General features: G+C 35.6%; 2 protein-coding genes across 2 annotated transcripts; one reads left to right on the top strand and one right to left on the bottom strand.

The window, feature by feature from the left end:
* The first annotated feature begins 5,890 nt into the window (after positions 1-5,890).
* LOC135137672 (uncharacterized) lies at positions 5,891-7,834 on the top strand. The gene is made up of 8 exons (XM_064067389.1): positions 5,891-5,984; positions 6,048-6,118; positions 6,174-6,385; positions 6,443-6,960; positions 7,045-7,144; positions 7,196-7,306; positions 7,365-7,520; positions 7,633-7,834. The coding sequence occupies exons 2-8, from the start codon at positions 6,106-6,108 to the stop codon at positions 7,705-7,707; spliced, it is 1,185 nt and encodes a 394-aa protein (XP_063923459.1). The 5' UTR covers positions 5,891-5,984; positions 6,048-6,105; the 3' UTR covers positions 7,708-7,834.
* Positions 7,835-20,433: 12,599 nt separating this feature from the next.
* On the bottom strand, positions 20,434-22,442 carry LOC135137345 (uncharacterized). Its single transcript, XM_064066968.1, has 2 exons — positions 22,428-22,442; positions 20,434-20,904 (listed from the first exon to the last, which is right to left on the bottom strand). Exons 1-2 carry the CDS (start codon positions 22,440-22,442, stop codon positions 20,434-20,436), a joined length of 486 nt encoding a protein of 161 aa, XP_063923038.1.
* Between the last annotated feature and the right edge of the window lie 200 nt (positions 22,443-22,642).

Raw genomic sequence — 22,642 nt, 5'->3', positions numbered from 1 at the left:
TTGGTTAATCTCGGTTTTATTTCTGATTTTTTCTTTATAACTAATTTTGCTAGTTTGTGTTTTCCTAAGCATTAGTGCATTCTTGCTCCTCACTAACATATAAATGGGCGAGTTGTAATAATTTGGAGTAGTTCAGCAGTTGACCAAGGGAGCAAATACTTATGCTCCTGTTTACTGTTCTCAATTACTAATGACTACGTCATTTTCGCTGTATGTTTGTTATGAGAAAAAGTGGCTACTGCAGATTTACAATAATGCTATAAGAGTCTGAGAACAAATTTTAGCTTGTTGCTTTACAAATTCTCCTACCTCTTCATAAATAGGAATGGATGAATCTTTGCTACTATTTTCAAACACACGAATGATTTCAACATCTAGTTTTTTCAAGATCACATTAGGTAATATGTCGGGTGATTTTTAAATTTCTGGTCCAGAGGGCCTTAACGCTTACGTCAGCTGTTTTAATTGCGCTGCTTACGTGCGTGTCATGGGCAATTAAAACAGAAATTTAAAAAAGAACACTGTACAATCTGATATGTCTAGAGAAGAAGTAGCAACTAGTAATGTTTGGTTCTGACACTTCAAAAAAAAATTACCAAATAACAGGGTAACTGACCCCAGTTGGCCTAATCCTAGAACACACGGTTGATGCTTTTCGTAGACTGGAAACATTAAATAATAAATGCGGGTCCACATCATCTAAATTTCTAGTGTTATAAATTAAAATCTGAATTTGCGTTAAATTTAAGGGGGATTTTGTTGGATTTGTATCCACATTTGTAGCAGTTTTATCCGCGGCATGTAAAATTAATGTGACAATACAATTTATCAAATGCATCTAAAACTCGATTGTTTTTAATAAATTCTTTAATTAATTAATCTGATTAATGACATCTAAATTTTCTATGAATTGTTTCTGTTTCTTCGAGTGTCACACATCAGCAACAGAGGTCTAGAATTTTCAATGAAATTTCTCTTATCACACTTAAAAATAGGAGTAGTAGTGGATAGTTTCCACATAATCAGGAAATGTGGACGTTGTCAAAATTAAATTGAACAAATGGTAAGAGGAGTGGAGAATAGATGTGCACAATCTACCAATAAAAAAGCCGGTATACCGTCGTGACCGGAAGTATCGAAAGAAAGTTATACATAAGATTTTGCTAACATGCAACACGCAAGTGCCGAAAGAATTCGAATAAATGCGCCGAAAATAAGATCAAATTGCATCATGATTATGTACATGAATGAACGAATGATATCCAGGGAAAAGTTGGTTTTACATTTAGTTGAAACTGGGAGTGTTTATATCGTTTTTATTTGAACGTTTTCTCCTTCTGTGTAAAAGGTGAACATTACTACGGTGCTGTGGTTATAGTTATCGCATATATTTCGAAATCACCCTGTATCTAGATTGCTGTCCATTACTGCAGGAAGATTTGTATTTTAAAATATATCCCTGTCTTGTTAGTTGAGATTTTTGAGTCAAAGCTGGTTAAATACGTTTTACCGGTTGTCCAAGCGCTATTAATTTTTTAAGTTTTTTTTTCAAACTTGTCTTTTTTATACAAATTCGATTTTTATTATCTTGTCCAATAGTAGCTATCTTACGTTTTAACACTATGGGTACGATAAATCCAAATTTTGTTACTTTATTCGGGTTGTGACCTGAAAGCAGTTTTCAGCCTTTTTATGTTATTTTTATTCTACCAGTGTTTTCTTTCTATTAGTTGGGGGTTCCTCAGGGTTTTGAAAAATCGAAGGTAGAGTAAAACTGGGATAAGCAATGAAGTTAAGGAATAGTTTGTATCTATAGAGAGTTTTGTGAAAAATTTTTGTAATTAAAAGAAGGGGATACTGATTATTAACCCCTTTTTGTCCACTGTTGACTGGTTGTCTTTTAAAGGCTTCATGGTTTAGGGGAATATGGACTAATCAATGGAATAAAGAATTAAAAGCTGCCAACTTGTGAATTACGGGGTGAAAAGAAGACCATTTGTTTGAAGAATGGACAGAACTGATAAACTTTAGGACAGATTTGAGGTCATCTAAAGAACATGGCGGCCTAAAAATTTAATTTTCTTAATAAAATAAGGATTGCAAAAAATTTTTTGTTTTTATATTATTCATGAAAAAACAAACAAAAAACTAAATTCTAATCTGGGGTGGGATTTTGTTTCTATAACGATAAAATATCGGTACCGATAAAATGTGGTCGTCCCTTTCTTTCGCATCTGAAATATATATTTTCGTCCTTGTCATTTCTCGCTTCGTTATCGCTTCGTATCGTATAGGTAGAAACAAAATCCCACCTCTGTTCACCTTCTTTGAGCTTACGGTTTATTACACAAATATAGCATCCCTCTTGGCCAAATTTGACGAGTTTCTCTTGTCAGTTTCCAATTTATCTCCTACGTTTATTCTCATAACGGAGTCATATCTTAATTCCTTTATTCCTGATTCTATAATAAATATCCCTGGTTATTCGGTATATAGGAGTGACCGCACTTACTGCAAAGGTGGTGGAGTTTGTATTTATGTCTTAAACACTTTAAATAAAATCCCAATAGATGTCGATCTTTTGGATGAATATTCTACAATTCACATAGAATCCTTATGGCTAAAAATTACAATCTCTAATATCACACTCCATCTGGCTTCCATATATCGTTCACCTTCAACATCATTTGATAATGATTTATCATTAATTCAGGCTCTAACACTTGCCAGTGTAAACCTTAATAATTTAATAATTTGTGGAGATTTCAACTTTCCAACACTCAACTGGCGCGTGCCCCTCCTAATGGATGGTAATACTCAGGCGGCAAACTTTATGAACTTTTATCTGAATTCTAATCTGCACCAACTAATACTTGAACCGACTCGATTCAGAAATAATGACAGACCTTCAACTCTGGATTTAATATTTACGAATGATCGTCAGCTTGTTTCGACTACAGAATATTTTCCTCCAATAGGTATAAGCGATCATGTCGTTCTTCTTTCAAAGTTACAATTCCTTCTAGATGGCAGTCATGGTAGAACTATATGTAAAAAAATGTACCGTCTAGCTGATTTTGAAGCTATAAAAACCTACTTATCTGGGTCTGAACTGGATTCAATTAACTTCAATATGTCTCTTGAAATCATGTACAATACTCTCGAGCGATTGTTAAACGTTTCAGTTGAGCGTTTTGTTCCAGTTCGTAACATCAGAATTAGGGACAAACCATGGATTTCTAACACCATTAAATATCTAATTCGAGAAAAGAAAAAAATGTGGCTTCAATATAGGCGCAGTAATGACAACGAACATTATTCGCAATATCGTGCGGTTTGTAATAAACTTAAGACAGCAATTCGATCTTCAAAATCTAGCTACGAGATGAATCTTGCAACTAAAAGCAGCAAGGAATTCTTCAAATATATTAACAAAACCCTAACAAGTAAAGTACGTACACTTCGTTTAAGATCAGCTGATGGTGATGTATTGACATTACCATCAGCCATAGCTGATTCGTTTGCCATTGAATTCGAACATAATTACGTGTCTGAACCACCCGGTGCTTTGCCTTCTTTATGTCCAAATACCCGGTCAATTAACAATATTCATACTGTTATTTTTACGGAACCAGAAGTTTTGAGAGTTCTCCAGTCCTTTAAATTAGACTCATGTCCTGGACCAGACGGTTTTCATCCTATACTACTGAATAAATGTGCTTCAGTTCTATCTAAGCCAATCGCTGCAATAATGCAACAATCACTTTCTGTGGGTTCTGTACCAAATGTTTGGAGGTCTGCTACAGTTATTCCAGTCTACAAAAAAGGTGATAAGCTTAATCCAGCAAACTTTCGACCTATTAGTTTAACATCGTTGCTTTGTAGATCTATGGAAAAAATAATTAGCCAACAACTAACTGAGTTTTGTGTGAACAATAATATCCTCAAGCCCAACCAGCTTGGTTTCCTTCCCGGTAGATCTACAGTATCTAACCTTCTAGAGTGCCTTAACAAGTGGACCAAGGCTGTAGACAATAATCAGCCAATAGACATTGTTTATCTTGACTTTAAAAAAGCATTCGACCGTGTTCCTATTCGCAGATTACTACTAAAACTGGAACATTATGGTGTTCGCGGTGACTTACTGAGGTGGATAGCGGAATTTCTTCAAAATCGTACCTTTACAGTTAAGATTCTCACTGAACATTCACAAGCTACACCGGTTCTTAGCGGTGTTCCACAAGGGTCCGTGCTTGGACCCATCTTATTCACATCTATGTTAGTGACCTTGCCTCCTTGTTTAACTGTTCATCCGCGTTGTTTGCTGACGATACAAAGATATTTTCAAATCCTCTCGAGAATCCTGATGCTCTTTCTAATGATCTCAAACTTGTGGAAGATTGGTGTGACAAGTGGTTAGTATCCACAAATGAAGCTAAATGCACTGTATTACATATTGGGTCAAACAATCCACATAAATCATATTATCTTAACGGAATTGAATTGCAATCTGTAAAACAACAAAGAGATCTAGGTGTTATTATATCAAGTGACCTCAAATGGGCATCCCACATTGGTGCTGTGGTTAAAAAGGTTAACTCGCTGCGGTACTTAGTTGCTATCAGTTTTAAAAATATTTATCCTGCTTTGCTAGAACGCATCTATAAATCGTATGTCAGACCAATTTTTGATTATGCCGCCCCAGTGTGGAATCCCTACTTTGCTGGTGATATCCATGTCCTAGAACAGGCACAACGACGTTTCACTAAACTGTCGCCTGCTTTAAAACATCTCCCCTATGAACAACGACTTACTGCCCTTCACTTATCTTCTTTGACTGCTCGACGAATTCGTGGCGATTTAATTGAGACATACAAAATATTGCATGGTCACTATACGTGTCATTTATCATTGTTTGTACTCAGCACTAATCTACACCTACGAGGACACAATCTGAAGCTAGTACGTGAACGGTTTTACAAATTGTGTAGGCAACACTTCCTCACAAACAGAATACCAAATTTGTGGAACACTCTGCCGGATGATGTTATCGCAGCCTCGTCACTCAATGCCTTCAAGAACCGACTTGACGCCCACTTTTCTAATTCTTTCTAGCTCTTTTTAAATTTTCATCATTATTGTATTCATATTTATTTATATTATCTTGTATTAATGCACACTCTGACTTTGTAATGAAGTGCATCGGCATTTTGCCGCCTTACTTCTACTTCTATAATAATAAAATAATAATAATAATAATGAAAATTTCTACTAAAAAAGGAGACCATTCTTCTCTCCTGGTTTAGTTACGGGATCGTCACGCATTAGAATAGTATGTTGTTTGTAAAAAGAATAATTTATTAAAGCAAATTCTACTCAAGTGAATAAGTTAAGGATGTGTGCAAGAGGTATGGATGATTCGAATAGAAGATTACTGATTAGGGAAGAAACAGAACGAAAGAGAATAAAAATGTCAAAAGAGACTAGGATTGAATCTGGAGGGTGGTTCACATTATTTTTGTTTTTATATATTTTAGACTTTGTCCTTTACAGTTTTGTTTTTTGATATCTCTTCAAATCACCCGAAAGTTAGTTACTTAACTTTTGCCTGTACACGAGTCTATTTCCTATTAATCTGTCATTCATGGAGGTAGAATGTCATCCTACCTCCATGCTCTCATCACAAACCACGCACTTTAGATGAGAATCTACTGTAGGACCCATGATAATAATAGGAATTAACTTGAATAGAAAACATGTGAAAATTACAGCAAACTGTTGTCACCGTATTGAATTGGATAATAAGAAATGCGTAATAGACTCTGATAAGTAGTATCAGTAACAGTAGTTTGTGTAGCATAACGGACGTTTTTTACTGAATTTGTGAGTGAGAATTTATTTTGGATTAACGTTTGTTACCCGATCAATTATAACTATCCTCATAAAAATAGTAATAATTTATACGCAGTTGTTACGGTATTCTGGTATGTCCAATAGACGGAATTACTCTGTACTTAATTATCTATCAATACAAACATTTTGTTCAGGAATAGCGAACACGATATATTTTGAAGGTTTTTAGTATTACCTGTGTCTTTGTCTGAGATGGTCACCTTACGTAAGTTTTTTAAATTTACTATGTTTCAATTTTTATTTATAGCTAATATATCTAGATTACTGTCCATTAGTACAGGAAGAGTTTTATATTAAAATATATCGTTGGTTGCTAGTTGACATTTTCGATTTAAAGCTGGTTAGATACGTTTTACTGGTTGTACAACCAGTTTTAATTTTTGTTATGTTTGTTCAAACATACGTCTTCATATACAAATTTGATTTGGATTATCTTATCAAATATGGGCCATCTTACCTTATGACATTATATGTAAATAGTACAACAATTGTACAGCGAGTTAAGTGTTTCAAAATTGTTTACTTGTAGGTAACGCTAACTTGTGTGTGTTTGTATTTTATTATTGACGTAGTAAAACATGTTGAAAAAGAAATTGGTTCATGGAATATTGAAAACGCCATGTCTCCAAACGTTAGAGAGAAACTAAGACGAGACACACATAATGGATTTGCTTCGATGATTGTCAGTTTAATATTAGGGCTTTTAACAGGCATAATGATAAGCGCACTTGAAGATGAAGATAAACACTTTATCTTTGCCACGCAGTTCATAAAATATTTGCCTAAGGGAAAAATTACCATATTTTTCATTAATTTAGTTAGATTTTTCTGTTGTCTTTCGGCTTACCTAATTGCAGTGGCGCCTGCCCATCATATGGTTTATGGTTTTATAAAACAAAGAACTGCGGCGTACGTAATAATGGAAAGAATGGAAAGAATAAATTATGGGTATGAAAATCTTCAGTATAAAAATCTAAACGAAGATTATCAAAAGGCAGTGTCAGAAAGACTTGTATGGAATATAAAATTACACGTTAAGAATTGCATGTAAGGAGAAGTATGAAATTATTTTATTCTAATATCTAAATCATTGTGCGATTTTTTCCTGTACACATTAGTTTTTAATTTTAGGCTCGGACGTGAAGTCGAAAGAAGGACAAAAGCTTTAATGCTTCCCTTTAAAATATGTGGTAATTTGATATTTGTGAGTCTTGCCGCTTATTATTTCTCTGTATGCCATCGTGCACCAATCTCTATACTGTCTAATTCAATTAAATTGTAGATTGGAAGATTTTCGTTAAGTTGGGATATTCTGCGACTTATTAGCTTGATATCTATTTCACTGTTTACCTTATTTGCGCTCACGACATGCGGACAATCTGTTGAAGATTTGGTGATTAATATAAAACAGAATAGAATTTGTATAAATATTTCTAATGAATTTATTTTAGTCGGACGAAATATTCGACACATCTGTGCGAGTTAAGTGGTACCACTGGAGTCAAGCCAACAAAAAAACCTATCTCATATATCTTATAAATGCCCAGAAACCGTTTAAAATCAGTTTTAGTGAGAACATTTCATTGAATTATCAGTTAGCAGTTGATGTAAGTGATTATTTATTTTCTTTTATTTGCCGATACATTAAATTAAAATTACAAAGGATATGACTAGCAGCAATAAAACTCAGTTTAGAGTTTATTATTCTTTTTGTTCCAGATTTTGGGAGCTTTCGTATCTGCTTTGACGTTTGTCGTTCAGCTTCAAAACGCCCGAGACCCTGAATCTGTTTAAGAATGTTTAGGTAGATGTATAATAAATCAGTTCTGAATTTTAGGCAGTTAAAATGTTGATAATAGGTGCCTAAAGTATTTCTCTAAAGAATTAGACAATTTTAGGCAACTGAAACTTCATTGCGTAGATTGAATTTTTGATTTGTTTATAATCATTATATTTTATATATTCCTCTAAACTGTTCGCTATAATAGTTTTCTGTTTTCAACAAAAAATGGCCTCATATTTAGAAAATATTCGTTCTACGTCATATGGTGTGATGGGAGCAACCTCATAAGAATAGTTTACTTACTTACTGCTGCTGGGTGGAATCGAAATCTTCTTTGTAAAACATAGTCGTCTTAAGCCATGTTACCCAGCTAGTTAAAACAGGTTCATGTGGGAGGGGTCAATTTTTTAACTTTTCCTTGTGAATTTCCACTTTGACAAAAAATGCTTAACATTAGATATCAAAATATTTACATTTTCGTATTGATGTTGAATTTTGTAAGCCAATAAATTCAAAGCATGAGCCCAACGAGTTTGTTTGTGCTGATATAAGTGCCTTTTTTCACATATAAATTACAAAAAAACGTACACATAAATCAACATAGGCATTAGGCATTTTAAGTATTGAAGTTATACCTATTTTTCGAAAACAAAAATTATTAGCATTACGTTAGTGACTGAAATAGATGTATAGGCCAGAAAATTCGCAGATCGTCATGGCCTGGTAGACTTTTCCAAGAAGTTAGTGTATCTTTATTACACCAATAACCGGTTGCAATCTTTGAGTCGATATCGAAACATGTCTAAAAGTCTAGATTTCAAGCAAAAAATCCAAATTTCAATGATCAAAGTTTTAGCAATAATAATAATAATGAATGCCGGTCATTTCCGGGTCAGTGGTGGGTCTTAATAATAATATATTAATTCCCAACCTGGAAACAGCAAAATATACCCTAAAACTACAAAATTAAGAAACAAAACAATCATTCATTCACACAAAGCATCAAACTAAACTAAAAATTCCAACACTATTCTAACGAACACTCCAACAAACACTTTTTTATTTTGTGAAATGAATCGGCATGTAGATCACATCTTCCAGATATTTTGTTATATAATTTTAGGGATATTTAGGAGCTTTAAAGGCGAAATAGGCACTTAACATATATGTTAGGCAGTTTATCCCGAAAAAATAATGCTCCAATTACTTTATTTCACTCAAATGTAATTTATATTCAAGTTTCATTGACGTGCCTTAAAAAATAAAAATAGTCACTTTTATCCAATTTCCAGATCTTAATAATAAGTATTTCTAATTATGTTGCGCAATTTGTAATTCGAAAAATAAAGAAGAGTTGTTAAATATTTTTTTTATTTCTTACTTTACGAGCGTAATCAAAGGGAGTATTTATTGAAACAGGGTCCATCCGACGAATGGCAACTTACATGATTTCTCGACGTTTCATAACCCCTAAAGTACGAAAAAAAAATGGTCTCCCGTTTCCGTCTGATGTCTGCCATCTATCTACCTTTCAGAAAATTTGAAAATCAGTTGTTTTTTTATTAACATTGTTACGTTGAACGGGTATTTAAAAATTGGCGTAGGTAAAACTCAACAATTTATTTCTTAATAACTCGAGTTTACGCGATTAACTGTTACACCGATATGTACAAAATAATTCCGGTGCAACTTCACTAGACTCTTTTGACCCAGGGGACCTAAAATTAACTGAGAACATTTTAAACGTAGGGTTTCGAAAAGTTTGACATTTTTAAGTGCTTACCTGATTTTTGCTGATTTGTATCTTCGCTTTATATCAGGCAAATATTGTTTTCAAATGGAATTTTATCAAATTATTACAAAAACAACACAATTATATCTTTTTGTACATTCGTGAAAATAGGTAGGAACAGAAAAATAATTTTACTTCTGACTTTAAATTAAGTTATTAATTTACTGTTCACTTATACACTCACCGGCATGAAAACCCGGCCAGCTAATATTTTTCTGAGTACAGTGCTTCGACGTTTTTACTAAGTTTATTTTTGATATTGTTTCTTATATTAATTGAGTGTACCTGCATCTCACACTTTAGATGAGCTTCAGAATATGTTTTTAAAGGAATGAGAGAATCCAACAAGAATAAATAGACAATTTATTTGATGGGATGCCCTGGAGAATGGTAGTAGTCTTACAGGTTCGTGGGGGGAATACCTGTTATTGACATCCTTAAACAGTGTGTCAATGATCATTGATTTTGCTTTTTTGGAAACTTTAATTTTTTTCAGCTTTGTTTGAATATTGAATTTTTATTATTTTCTATTAAAATAATATATTTTTTAGTTCTTTTTGGCATACAAATTTTACAATAAATGTTGCATGACAACATCAAAGTATTGCAAGCGAATTCGTACTTAATTGTGCACATTTTCGGATCTATAAAAAAAATAAAAGTCCTTTTTCGAGCCGGTGAGTGTATTTTAACACACACATTCCATTTATTTTACAGTGCCGGTACTTCTATTTTCATACTTCACTCTTCCTTCATTCACTCGTCCTTCTCTACCCGCACTCCCATATCTCACTCAGTCACACCCTCTCTCATCCTTCTCCTTTTCTTAAACACCCTTTCTGCAAATCCCATTTATCTCTCAGACATCTCCATTGATTCCAACAACCTCTCAAATCGTCTTTCCTCTTCCCCAATCCATCCTGACCATTCACAACTCCTTCTTTCCACATCATACAATCCAGACTCGAAAACAATATGCCAAACACTCTCTACCCTACCGCAACCACACAGATCCGTTTCACTTAGTCCTCTTTTATTCAGAAACTCATTCATAGTGCCTTGCCCGGACAACAAAAACAGCCAAATCATTCTTGGCTCAAACCAAACATTCTCACTCGCGAACCTCACACTCGGAACAAAAACACCATAAAACAAAATCAAAAAGAAAAACAACGAACAATAATAAGTTGACTTCTCAAATAACTACTATCAGCGCGTTAATGTTTTGATTAAAATTTTAATTTGAATGTCAGATTTGACACCAACAAACAGTAAGTATCATCCAACCAACATAAAATAATCAAACTAAAATGCACCCACCGACCCTCATTAAAATCGGAAAAAACAATGGGCCTACAGTTATGAACAGACCGTATTAACTAATGCAGCAGGTACGTATACAAAAACTTAAGTACGAAGAACAGGATGAGATGAATTAGACATAAACTTAGGTGTAGAGGAAGGGATCGTTAAAAGAGGTGACAGGATGGATGCATTGAAAGAAGTCTCCTCGTTAACACTATTTAAAATGTGATGTTTAACTGACTTATAAGTTTTGAGTATTTCAAACAAGTTAAGAGCAGTGCTTTTGTCTTAAATGTGTAGGACTTCGACATTATTTACCGGATGAAAGGAATGATTGATTTCTAAAATATGGTTGGCAAAAATAGAGTTTGTGTTTGTTATGCCTGGGTTAACATACAAGGTGATTGCGAAATACATGCAAAAAAAATGGGAATAGCTCACAATACGATTATGTCACTGTGTACAATTCACGGTCCTAAGTGGTAGCAGTGTCTAGAAAAAATTATTTGAAATTAAATATAAATTTTTATACTTAATGGTATGTTTGGTGACCTACATAATTACTACAATGAATGGCACAGAGCGATTTGGATTAAGAACCAAAAAAGTGACTTTATCAGACACTTTTTTAATCGCAACGTGAAAAACGTGAAAAGGACCAGTCAACATCGAGCAGTCGGTGAAATCGGTGTATGGTACAGATTTCCAATGCAGAGTGTCTCGGTATGGTAATTGGTGTGCGCTGTTGCGCGTAGGGGTTGGCAATTGAAACAGATTGGGCAGTATACCAAATTTATTGGAAGAAAATGTCGCTGGTACGGGTGTTGGTTACAATTATCACTTGTCTGCTACAACTACAACTACTTTTTCAACTACAAATACAAATACAACTAACTTCTTCAGGTTGCGAGCCAAAAGTTATATACTGACAACTATAGTCATGTGACCGGCCATAGTTGCGAAGTAATGACACGACCTCCTTAATTTTGATTGAACTCAGCAATCGCGGAAAAGGAAATACAACTCAGCCTGACTTCGGACTCGCTTCTTCCTAACCACGCTTGCACATACTGCCGCAGCAACCCCAATTAAACAGGATATTTCACAACAGCGCGAAAATTTGGATCATTTGACATACACCTGTTGAAACTTTTATGACTTAAGCGGCTTAAGCCATCCCATCCTTATAAGTCAAACTGTCTCTTCTATTACTTAACTCAGTTCACAGCTACATTATGCCAACAATGGACAGTAATAATCATGCAGTTCGGATTCACAAAGCTTACAATAGCCGGTTTGACTTATAAGGGTCTTTGGCTTAAGCCGCTTAAGTCATAAAAGTTTTAACAGGTGTATCTCAAATGAGGTTACAGTACAGCATCTCCGAGATCATGGTATCTTCAACCTCAAACTCACGATCGTGGCCATGATAGAACATAAAGAAGAAGTTGGAATTCCACAGGACAAAGTGCAAGGTTTGGAGACCGCTGATTGTCCACGTTGTGTAATTTACTGCAGTTGGTTGTTACCGCAGTGTCGTGAACGCCCTAACTTTTTAAAGCGCATTCTGTTTACGGATGAAGCAAGATTCAAACGCAATGTTGTGTTCAACAGCGACAACACTCATTTTTTGTCCGCTGAAACTTCATATGGTCGTCAACAAGTACGATTTCAAGGGGCGGTTTTCGATAAATGTGAATCGGTTGGATGAAACAGTTAGTTTGTGGGGGTTTTGCCCCATTCGATTTTTAATTTGTCTTTTTCTATATTTGGACACTACTAGGATGGGGGATGCCGTGGTTAAAATTATTGCATATATTTCGCAGTCACCCTCTATATATTGTGAAATTAATTTGCCAATTTTACTGCTTGTTTGACCATGTGTTGCAATCGTTACATTTTATTTGTAAACAACGGAACGGAAGAGGATGCGAACCGAGTCTTTATTTCTTAGCAACAATGTTAGATATCATCTCGCTCTGCGCAGGCGTGAGCGGTAGAGGGGAAAGGCTGCACCCCTTCAAACATTTGTAAATTATTAGCGAGCTAGAAAGTAAGGGGAGAACAAGTCTCCAAATAAACATATTTCACAACTATCCCACAATTTTATTCACAATTGAGTTACCCGTAAATGCATGGGTAACTGGGAACCATCATATTCCCCAACATAAATTGGTCCTTCGAGCCGGATATTAATACCGCAAATGTATTATCGAACACGCGACAGTGATATCCAGTAACAACAGTTCCATTGGCATCATCACATCATTTGAAAACATCTCCAGGAAGACTAGGTTAGTGGCATTCCTTTCTTATCATCTCCTTATTCATGCATGCGTTTATCATTGCAAGTTTGTATTCGAATTTAATTTGCACTGGGGTTATTGCCATATATTTTTTGTTTTCTAATAATAATTGATCGATATGACAAATGAAAGGGAAATCAAAGCACTCAAGACGAAAAGGGCGGTTGTCAAACGCAGGTTTACTCAATTTGCAAATTTTTTTAACGATCCCATTAATAAAGGTAAAATCGCGGAAATTGAAAAAAGATTAGAAGGTGTACAGTCATGTATGCAAGAATTCGAAAATTGTTATATGCAGCTTCACGACTTGGACGAATCTCAGGTGAATATTGACGATTTAAATGAATTTGAGAACGAATTTTACAGGGTAGTCACGGAAGCTGAAACTTTTGTTAGCAGTAAAGGTAGTGCAGAGATACCGTCAGACAATATTAAATGTATACCTAACAACGTAAAATTGCCAGATATCCAATTGCCCACATTTACAGGCATATTTACAGAATGGATTAGCTTTCGTGATACGTATTTAGCGCTTATTCATAATAGTACGTTAACTCCAATCCAAAAATTTCATTACCTGAAAGGTATCTTAAAAGGGGATGCAAAGCAAACCATTGAGCACTTAACACCCACAGCAGAAAATTATGAATCGGCGTGGTCCCTGCTCGAGGCGCGCTATGAAAATAATCGCTTAATCGCACAGCATCATGTGCGCGCGCTTTTCGCTTTACCCGCCATAAGCAACAAGGATTCGAAATCACTTAGATCACTTATACAAGCTTTGAATTCAAACCTTAAGGCCTTAGAGAACCTTGGTCGTCCAACAAGTCAATGGGACGATTTACTCATTTACATAATTACTTCCAAATTTGATCATAATACTATAATTGCGTGGGAGACAACGCTTTCAAATATAATCCCTTCGATGGAAGACATGAGCGATTTTTTAAACCAACGGTGTCAGATGTGGGAATCACTGGAGGTTAACGCAAACAGTAGGTCTAATTCTAATTTTCATAATAAGATTACCAAAAATCCATACATCGGGTGATCTCCCACGTGGCGAACACATCTGCTCCCTTTGGTAAGTGCCTTTATTGCAAAGAAATGCACAATATCTATAATTGTCCTAATTTTTTGAATTTATCTATCGAACAAAGAATCAATGAGATCAAAAAACGAAAATTATGTCTTAACTGCCTGAAAGGTGGGCACAAATTGATGTCATGCAATTCCAGTAATTGTAAAAAATGCAACAAACGCCACAATTCCTTGCTACATATAAATGAACGCGAAACAAGTACATCTCCCGAATCATCAACTTCTTCTTTAAACAGTGTCAGTAGTCATTGTGCACAGATCTTGAATAAAAATACTACATTATCCACTGCCATGATCAACGTGTGTGATGAACATGGTAAATTAGTCCAGTTTCGTATACTCTTAGATAATGGTTCCGTTTCCAACTTCATAACTGAAAGAGCTGTAAAACAATTAGGTCTAAAAAACGTACAAACGATAAACTTGTCACTTATAGGAATAGGATGCAGCTCTTCAGTAATCAATAAGACAGTTATAGCGCTCGAATTTCTTCAATTATCAATAATTTTAATGCAAAACTCGAATTTTTAATAGTCTCAGAAATAACGGGCAACATACCATCCACCTCATTTTCGCCCATAAACGATATTCCAATAAATATTAAACTTGCCGATCCTTTGTACAATGAATCTAAACCAGTAGATATTTTAATTGGAAACGAAATTTTTTGGGACCTAATGTGTGTCGGTCAAATTAGGTTGAGTAAACAGGGTCCGGTATTACAGAAAACCCAGCTTGGTTGGATTATCGGGGGTGTAGTAGGATGTTTTAATAATCAAAAAACTTCGTCATGTCATGTTACGAATCATTCATTAGAACAGGAGGTAAAACGGTTTTGGGAAATTGAGCAGTACCCGGAGGACCAACCTCCTGAAATTAATAACATCTGCGAAAAATATTTCTTAGAAGGTTCTAGGAGATTAGAGAATGGCCGGTTTTCGGTAAAATTACCATTTGTAACGAATCCACCGGATATCGGTGAGTCTAGGAACAAAGCATTAAGGCTGTTTTATAATCTCGAGAAACGCCTTCACAAGGACCCTCACTTATTCAAGCAATACTCAGAATTTATGGCCACTTACTTAATCCTAGGACACATGACGGAGGTTGCTAATCCTAACAATTCTGGTTATTTCTTGAGTCACCACCCAGTTATTAACGAATCCTCAATAACGACCAAATTACGCGTTGTATTCAATGCCTCAATGCAAACCACTAACAATAAATCCATTAACGACAGCCTCCTAGTAGGGCCCAATTTGCAGCAAGATCTGTTCGGCATTTTAATTCGGTTTAGATTTTATAAAATAGTGATAACCGGCGATATTCAAAAAATGTACAGACAAATACTCCTGCATGAAGATCATAGAAAATATCAACAAATATTCTGGCGCGATAACATAAATGAGCCGGTGAAGGTATTTCAGTTAAACACCATAACTTACGGTTTTGCTAGTTCATCTTATTTAGCTACCAGGTGTTTATTAGAACTCGCCAGGTACGCAGAGCTCGAATTCCCTGACGCGGCCAGGGCAATTTCTACAAGTTTCTATGTCGATGACCTTATTTGCGGTGGAGACACACCGGAACAAGCGGCGCAATTATTGCAAGAAATAAAGAGCATTTTAAAAGGGGGAGGGTTTGAGCTGCATAAGCTTAATAGCAATTACCCTCAAGTAATTTATGGCAATGAACAGGTAGGCGAAAATTATACAGTATCCTTGGATAAGCAGGGTCCGACAAAGACTTTAGGGGTACTTTGGGATAACAATGCGGATGCTATTAGATTTTCAACTTGGGAAAAACCTGCATCGAAGGTAAAGGTAACAAAGAGAATCATCTTAAGTACAGTCGCAAAGATATTTGACCCACTTGGACTTGTTGCACCCGTCACGGTTACGGCAAAAATAATTCTGCAAAAATTATGGGCCTCAAAAATCAATTGGGACGAAAGTGTACCTTGCGATTTGTACACAATATGGAAGAATTTTATGAAGTCACTTCCGGAACTGAATAGTATAACCATACCGCGTAGAGTAATTCATGATTCAACACAAGTTCAGTTGCATGGTTTCTGTGATGCAAGTCAATATGCATATGGCGCGTGCATCTATTTACGGACCATGTACCCGTCAGGTACTTATCGAGCTAAACTTTTATGCGCGAAAAGTAAAGTTGCACCCTTAAAGCAGCTAACAATTCCCCGGTTGGAATTATGCGCGGCACTGTTATTGGCACGTCTCACTAACAAAATAATAAAAATTATAAATATTCCTATTAGCGAAAAATTTAATTGGTCCGATTCGTCAATCGTATTAGCATGGATACGTCTTAATCCCTCGACATTAAAGACATTCGTTTCGCATCGTATTAATGAAATACAATCATTAACAGACATTTCAGACTGGCATTACGTCCCCTCTAGTAAAAATCCTGCGGACATTTTATCAAGAGGGGCTACTCCATTACAATTAAAAATGTCCCAAATGTGGTGGACCGGTCCCAACTTCTTGGAAGGTCACCACCAAAATATTCAATTTGTCAAAGATGAGCGGACGCAGTTACATATTCCAGAAGTAAAGTCTGTTTGTTGTTCATCAGTAACAAAACCTAGCGTACAATTTGATTTACTAACCAGATTTTCTACCTTTTCAAAATTAATCAGAGTCACTGCTTTCATTTTACGATTTATAAACAAGGCATTGAATAAAACTCCAAAATTTAATGGTCACTTATCTTGCGAGGAATTGCAGCGCGCCCATGATTGTGTGATTAAGCTATTGCAAGCCGAAGCCTTTTCTGAAGAAATTCATAATTTAAAAAATCATAGGCAACTCCTACACAACAACAAAATTTGTGATTTAAATCCCTTTTTGGATCATAAAGGCATACTAAGAGTAGGGGGTAGATTAAAAAACTCCAATTTAGACGTCGAGCAGAAACATCAATTATTGCTTCCCAAAAGTCAGCATGTGACAAGGTTAATCATTAAAAAATATCATGAAGACAATTTGCATTCTGGTTGCCTGGCAACTTTATCAGCCATTCGCCAAAAATATTGGCCCACTGCAGCCCGCAGTTTAATTCGTCGTGTAATTTTTAGTTGTTTTAAATGTTACCGTGTAAAGCCTGTGGCATTTCAACAGCTCATGGGCGATCTACCCAAAGAACGTATCACGCAAGCTCCTCCATTTCTTAACACAGGTATAGATTATGGGGGTCCTTTCGTCATAAAAAATGGGTACGGGCGCACCACAAAAAGGATAAAACTTTTTATCGCTATATTCGTCTGTTTCGTCACCAAAGCAGTGCACATCGAAATGGTCTGTGATTGCACAACATTCACATTTTTGAATGCCTTAAAGCGGTTCATTTCACGAAGGGGTAAACCGAGTCACTTATATTCAGACAACGGCACAACCTTTGTTGGTGCAAATCGCCAACTACAAGAATTAAAAAATCTTCTTGAGTGTGATGAGTTCAAATCCAATGTATTGGACAACCTGGCAAATGACAACATAAATTGGCATTTTATTCCACCTCGTGCGCCACATATGGGCGGATTGTGGGAGGCCGCAATAAAATCTACTAAGGGCCATTTAAAAAGGGTATTAGGGGAAACTTTACTAAACTTTGAGGAGATGAATACATTATTGGCAATGATAGAAACATGCTTGAATTCCCGTCCAATTATACCCATCTCAGAAGACCCTAATGACCTATCTTCCTTAACCCCTGGCCACTTTCTCATCGGCACTCCGTTGACGGCTCCGACGGAGCCCATTGTTGGCGAATTACCCACCAACCGCATGAATAGATATCAGCTCGTGGAGAGCTTGAGGCAGCACTTTTGGCAACGATGGTCGAAGGAGTACCTGCACAACATGCAACAAAGGACCAAATGGAGCCGCACACCAACACAGCGTCCAGCACTAGGAGACCTCGTCATCCTGAAGGAAGACAACACTCAACCCTTACAATGGCCTCTGGGGCGAATCTGCGACATACATCCTGGGCAAGACGGTCACTGCAGGGTGGTAACAGTGAAAACTGTGCGCGGAGTGTACAAAGGCCTCTCTCGAAAGTGTGTGTAGTGCCGCGCGATAATGAAGAAACTCGAGCGCTTAATCTCAGTAATAAACCACCTACTGTACTCATTTAAATCCATGGACATGTAATTTAAAATTTTCTAGTTATGGTACATATAATATTTTCTGAATTGTAATTATATCAAATTCAGCGCGGGGAGCTATATATTTTTTTTTTTTTAGTTATGTAAAATGTTTATGTTTATGTTTGAAGGGGTGCAGCCTTTCCCCTCTACCGCTCACGCCTGCGCAGAGCGAGATGATATCTAACAAACAAAGAGAAACGGTTTGATGAAATCTTGAAAGAGACGTTGTGGTCTAGTGCCTTGAAAATATTGGTAATCGGTATAATAATATTAATAATAATAATATTAATAGTTTATTGTACTCAACATAGATTAATCTCCAATTACAGAATACAAAACAAAACTAAATACAGTAGCGGTCATTTCTACGGAACCACTCGATAAAAAGTGAAGTTGGTAGCCCTGCCATCTAGTACTTTACGCCGAACGCGGTTGGTAGCGGTAGTTGATATGGCAATCGAAACTAGCACAACACGAATGTTTCGGTTGCCCTCAGCTATGCCGCACTGTATCCCGTGCAGACTGTATGTTCTGTTCATCTATTTATTAAAATAAAATATCCAAATTGACAATGGGGCCATCTAACCTGTCAAATTTTTGACACATATGTTTTCCCCCAGAAACCCGTCAAGGTCACTTACACCAAACAAATTTTGAAAATTTACATTAGGGAGTGGTTCTATAGAAAAGATCGCGACTTTAGTAGTCTATCTTATAAATAAATAATTCAATACAACGTATGCCTGCAAATATATCTAAATATCAACTAAAATAGAACAGTAAGTATAACTCATTATAGAATAGAGTAGAACAAAATTCTGACGCTCTGTAATTATGTGTTGTGCTGTAAGTGCCAATTGGATGCACAATTTGTGTTTAAATCCTAAATTTAAACAATAATTTCTAAAATTTAAATTTCCTCTTTACGTCACCAATAAGAAGGTCAAGACCAACGACGCGAATGTAGAACGCTGAAACATGGAATTGCAAGCACCAGAACTACGAAACGCTGACTACCACAAGAGCACCATCGTCAGCGTTACGAAGACAGCGGTAATGGAACAAAAGAAAATACAAGAAACTGGGACGCAATATAATTTCATATGTATTATTACCTTCAGTTTAGAACCACTCACACGCTGTAACTAGTTAGTTTTGTATAAATAAGTTAGGTTGTTTTGAATAAAATCAGTATTAAGCTTTATTGGCTTTTTACTCACTCCCACAATTCTACCCCAGAATTGTTCAATTTGTGATATCTGCCTGCTTCCAGGTAAATATATCATATATATTATGAAAGTTGTTTACGGCATTACAAATTTCATGAGATTGGTCCTAGCTCTGCTGTTGTATAAAATATTCCGCCTTCTAACCATAACCGTTGAACAACTAAAATTAAATAAGTTTAACAAATATGGACAGCTGATGTAATTATTAATCAGTTTTATAATTACAAAAAACCGCACATAAGCAGTGTTTATTCGATCGGCAATGCTTAACATGGAAAACTTCGAGAGCAACTCTTCTTGTGGAAATCGACGCGGTGGATATATATGAAACATCTTAAAATTTAAACACTTTAGAAATCTTCTTTGAACTCTTTCTATTTCCATGATTTCAAATTTGCTCTTAACCAGAGAATAATAGAGCAATTTAACTGGTGTTTCACTTTTTAAGTCAGTACAATTCCTAACTATAAAACCAAATATTTTTAGTGCTTCCGATATAATAGTTTTAACATGATTTGTGAAACACAGATTTTTATCAAAAATAACGCTCAGATCCTTTACCTGAGGTTGTCGCAAAATAATATTGTTATTGAGGGTGTAGTCAAAGTCTATCAAAACTCTTAATAAGGTGAACGATAAAAGATAACACTTCTTATAGTTTAATTGAAGAAGATTCTTTGAACACCACGAATGTACCTTATCTAGGTCCGATTGCAAAACTAGACAGTCTTGAATGCTAGTAATGCGACGATATAGTTTCATATCGTCAGCGTACAGAAGAACAGAAGACCTGATATCATTGGCAATGTCATTTATGAAAATGTTAAAAATTAGGGGCCCAAGAACGGAGCCTTGAGGAACGCCTGAAGTAGCAGTGAAATTGGATGAACGAAAGCCACAGCATTCAACAAAGCATTTACGTTCAGTAATGTAACTTTAGTGAAAAGTGAATATAATTTTTCAGAAAAACCGAATTCTAAGAGTTTTCGCAGCAAAATACCGTGATCCAAACGATCAAATGCTTTTGAAAAATCTGTGTACACAACATCAGTTTCATAGCCATTCTCTAAATTGCTAGCGAGATCTTGAGATATGGTCATTAAATTGGTAACTGTGGAGCGGCCTTGAACGAATCCATGTTGGGCATCACTTAAATGATGTTTAATCTGGTAATAGATAGTGTCATGCAAAAGAGATTCAAAGATCTTAGCGAAATTATTCAGAAGAGAAATAGGACGGTAGTTCTCTATGACCGACTTGTCATCTTTTTTAAAGAAGGGGATAAATTTGGATACTTTCCACTGATCAGGAAAAGTTTGTGTTGACAGTATTATGTTGTAGAGGTATGTTAGTGGTTTAGAAAAAATTCCGACGCAAAAAATGCAGGAATGGAATAATTATTTTTAAGAACACTTCGTCTTCAGATATTTCAGTGACAGAAAAGTTATTGTAAGACATAGAGTCCCCGTTGTTAACTGGGTCAACTGTAAATTCCTCACGATCGCTAAGTAATCCTGATTTCTTAAATTTCTTCCATAATGAATCCTTCTTCTTAATTAACTTAATAATCTTTGCTGAAAACCAACAGGATATTTTAAGGAACGGGGTTTGGTTCTGGGCACAAAACGGTCCAAAATTGAAAATAGGAATCATAGAATGCCTGACAAGCTGAATTAGCATCATGATATCTGAGTAAAAAATTCCAGTCAGAAAGCAACAGCTCACTGTATAGTTCCTGAAAATTAGCTTTACGAAAATTGAAACAAAAAATTGTATCAGGGCTTAATTTTTTAGGTGATTTTGAAATGTTCAGGTTATATGTCCAAGTTAAGGACGGATGGTGTAAGTCTTCTCTTACTAGAGGGTCATTTCCCTTAGAGATGGTAATACACTCATTAGAAATTACGAGGTCAAGAATCCGATTAAGATTATTTGTAATATTATTACACTGATGTAAAGAAAGAAACGTAAGGAAATCCGAAAGGTGTTTGACAGATAGTGGTAAGTCCATAGAGTTAATACAACTGCTGTATGCAGGTAAATTACAATCTCCAGCAATAAATACATTTGAGTCATATAAATAATTACTTTGGCATAGAGTTTCAAATAGCAAAGAATATTCATTGGTAGATAAGGCAGGGGGAATATAGAGTAAGAGAAGTTGAAGAATGCATTTTTGAAAATAAAGTTTGATGCCAATTAAGTCGACCGATGGCAGTGACGTTAAATTTATATTAAGTACTTAGATCTAATTTTACAGCCCTTATAGATGAATTAACGGCTATTAAAACACCCCTTCCTCTAGAAACATTCAATGTATCGTATTTCCTATCTGAACGGAAAATACGATAACTGGGAGGAAAAATTTCATTATCTGCTATACTATCATTAAGCCACGTCTTCGTCAGTAGAATTATATCATACAAATTTTCTGATACATTTAGATAAAAACTTGATAATTTAGATCTGAGACTACGAACATTCTGATAATAAAAATTTAATATATCAAAGTGGCTAATGTTCAACGAATTATTTAGTCAAGAAGACGAAGAAGAGGATGGTGGCAGAGGTTCCATTAAAGTTTTGGGAGTACTTAAAGAGATGGGTATGTTGAACACATCCTGTTTAAGTTTAGCTAGGGCTAACTTGTATGCAAAGCATCTATTATAGTCCCACACAGCATGAGATGTATCAATATCAAGATGTTGGGAGTTACGAAGATGGGAACAGTTTGAACAGCTAAATTTTGTTTTATCTTTGTTTACGAGGCAGTCCTTGAGTACATGAAATTCAGAACATACGGGGCACACCGGATTTTTCTTACACTGACTTGAACCATGGTTAAAGGCATTACACTTGAAACACCTCAAAACTGTAACAGCGTCAAACACTGTGCAACCATTGAGGTCTATAAGTAGATGACCAGTATCTAGAAGTTTTTGTAGGAATCAGCATCAACTAAACATTCGGCTTGAAGAGTATTTTCAGATTTGGAAGTAGACCAAATTTTTTTAACTTCACAAATGAAATCTTTATGAA

Source organism: Zophobas morio, unplaced genomic scaffold (assembly GCF_036711695.1).
Source record: "Zophobas morio isolate AGI-343-1 ecotype UQ-CSIRO unplaced genomic scaffold, CSIRO_AGI_Zmor_V1 ptg000029l, whole genome shotgun sequence".
In the NCBI taxonomy this organism is placed as follows: domain Eukaryota; kingdom Metazoa; phylum Arthropoda; class Insecta; order Coleoptera; family Tenebrionidae; genus Zophobas; species Zophobas morio.
The sequence above is the reverse complement of the archived record's forward strand: the minus strand, read 5'-3'. Positions and strand labels throughout refer to the sequence as shown.

Coding starts and splice junctions, on each gene's coding strand:
- LOC135137672 (XM_064067389.1), top strand. Junction 7,145..7,195: donor TTGCCGCTTATTATTTCTCT/GTATGCCATCGT, acceptor ATTAAATTGTAG/ATTGGAAGATTTTCGTTAAG. Junction 7,521..7,632: donor ATTATCAGTTAGCAGTTGAT/GTAAGTGATTAT, acceptor TTTTTGTTCCAG/ATTTTGGGAGCTTTCGTATC.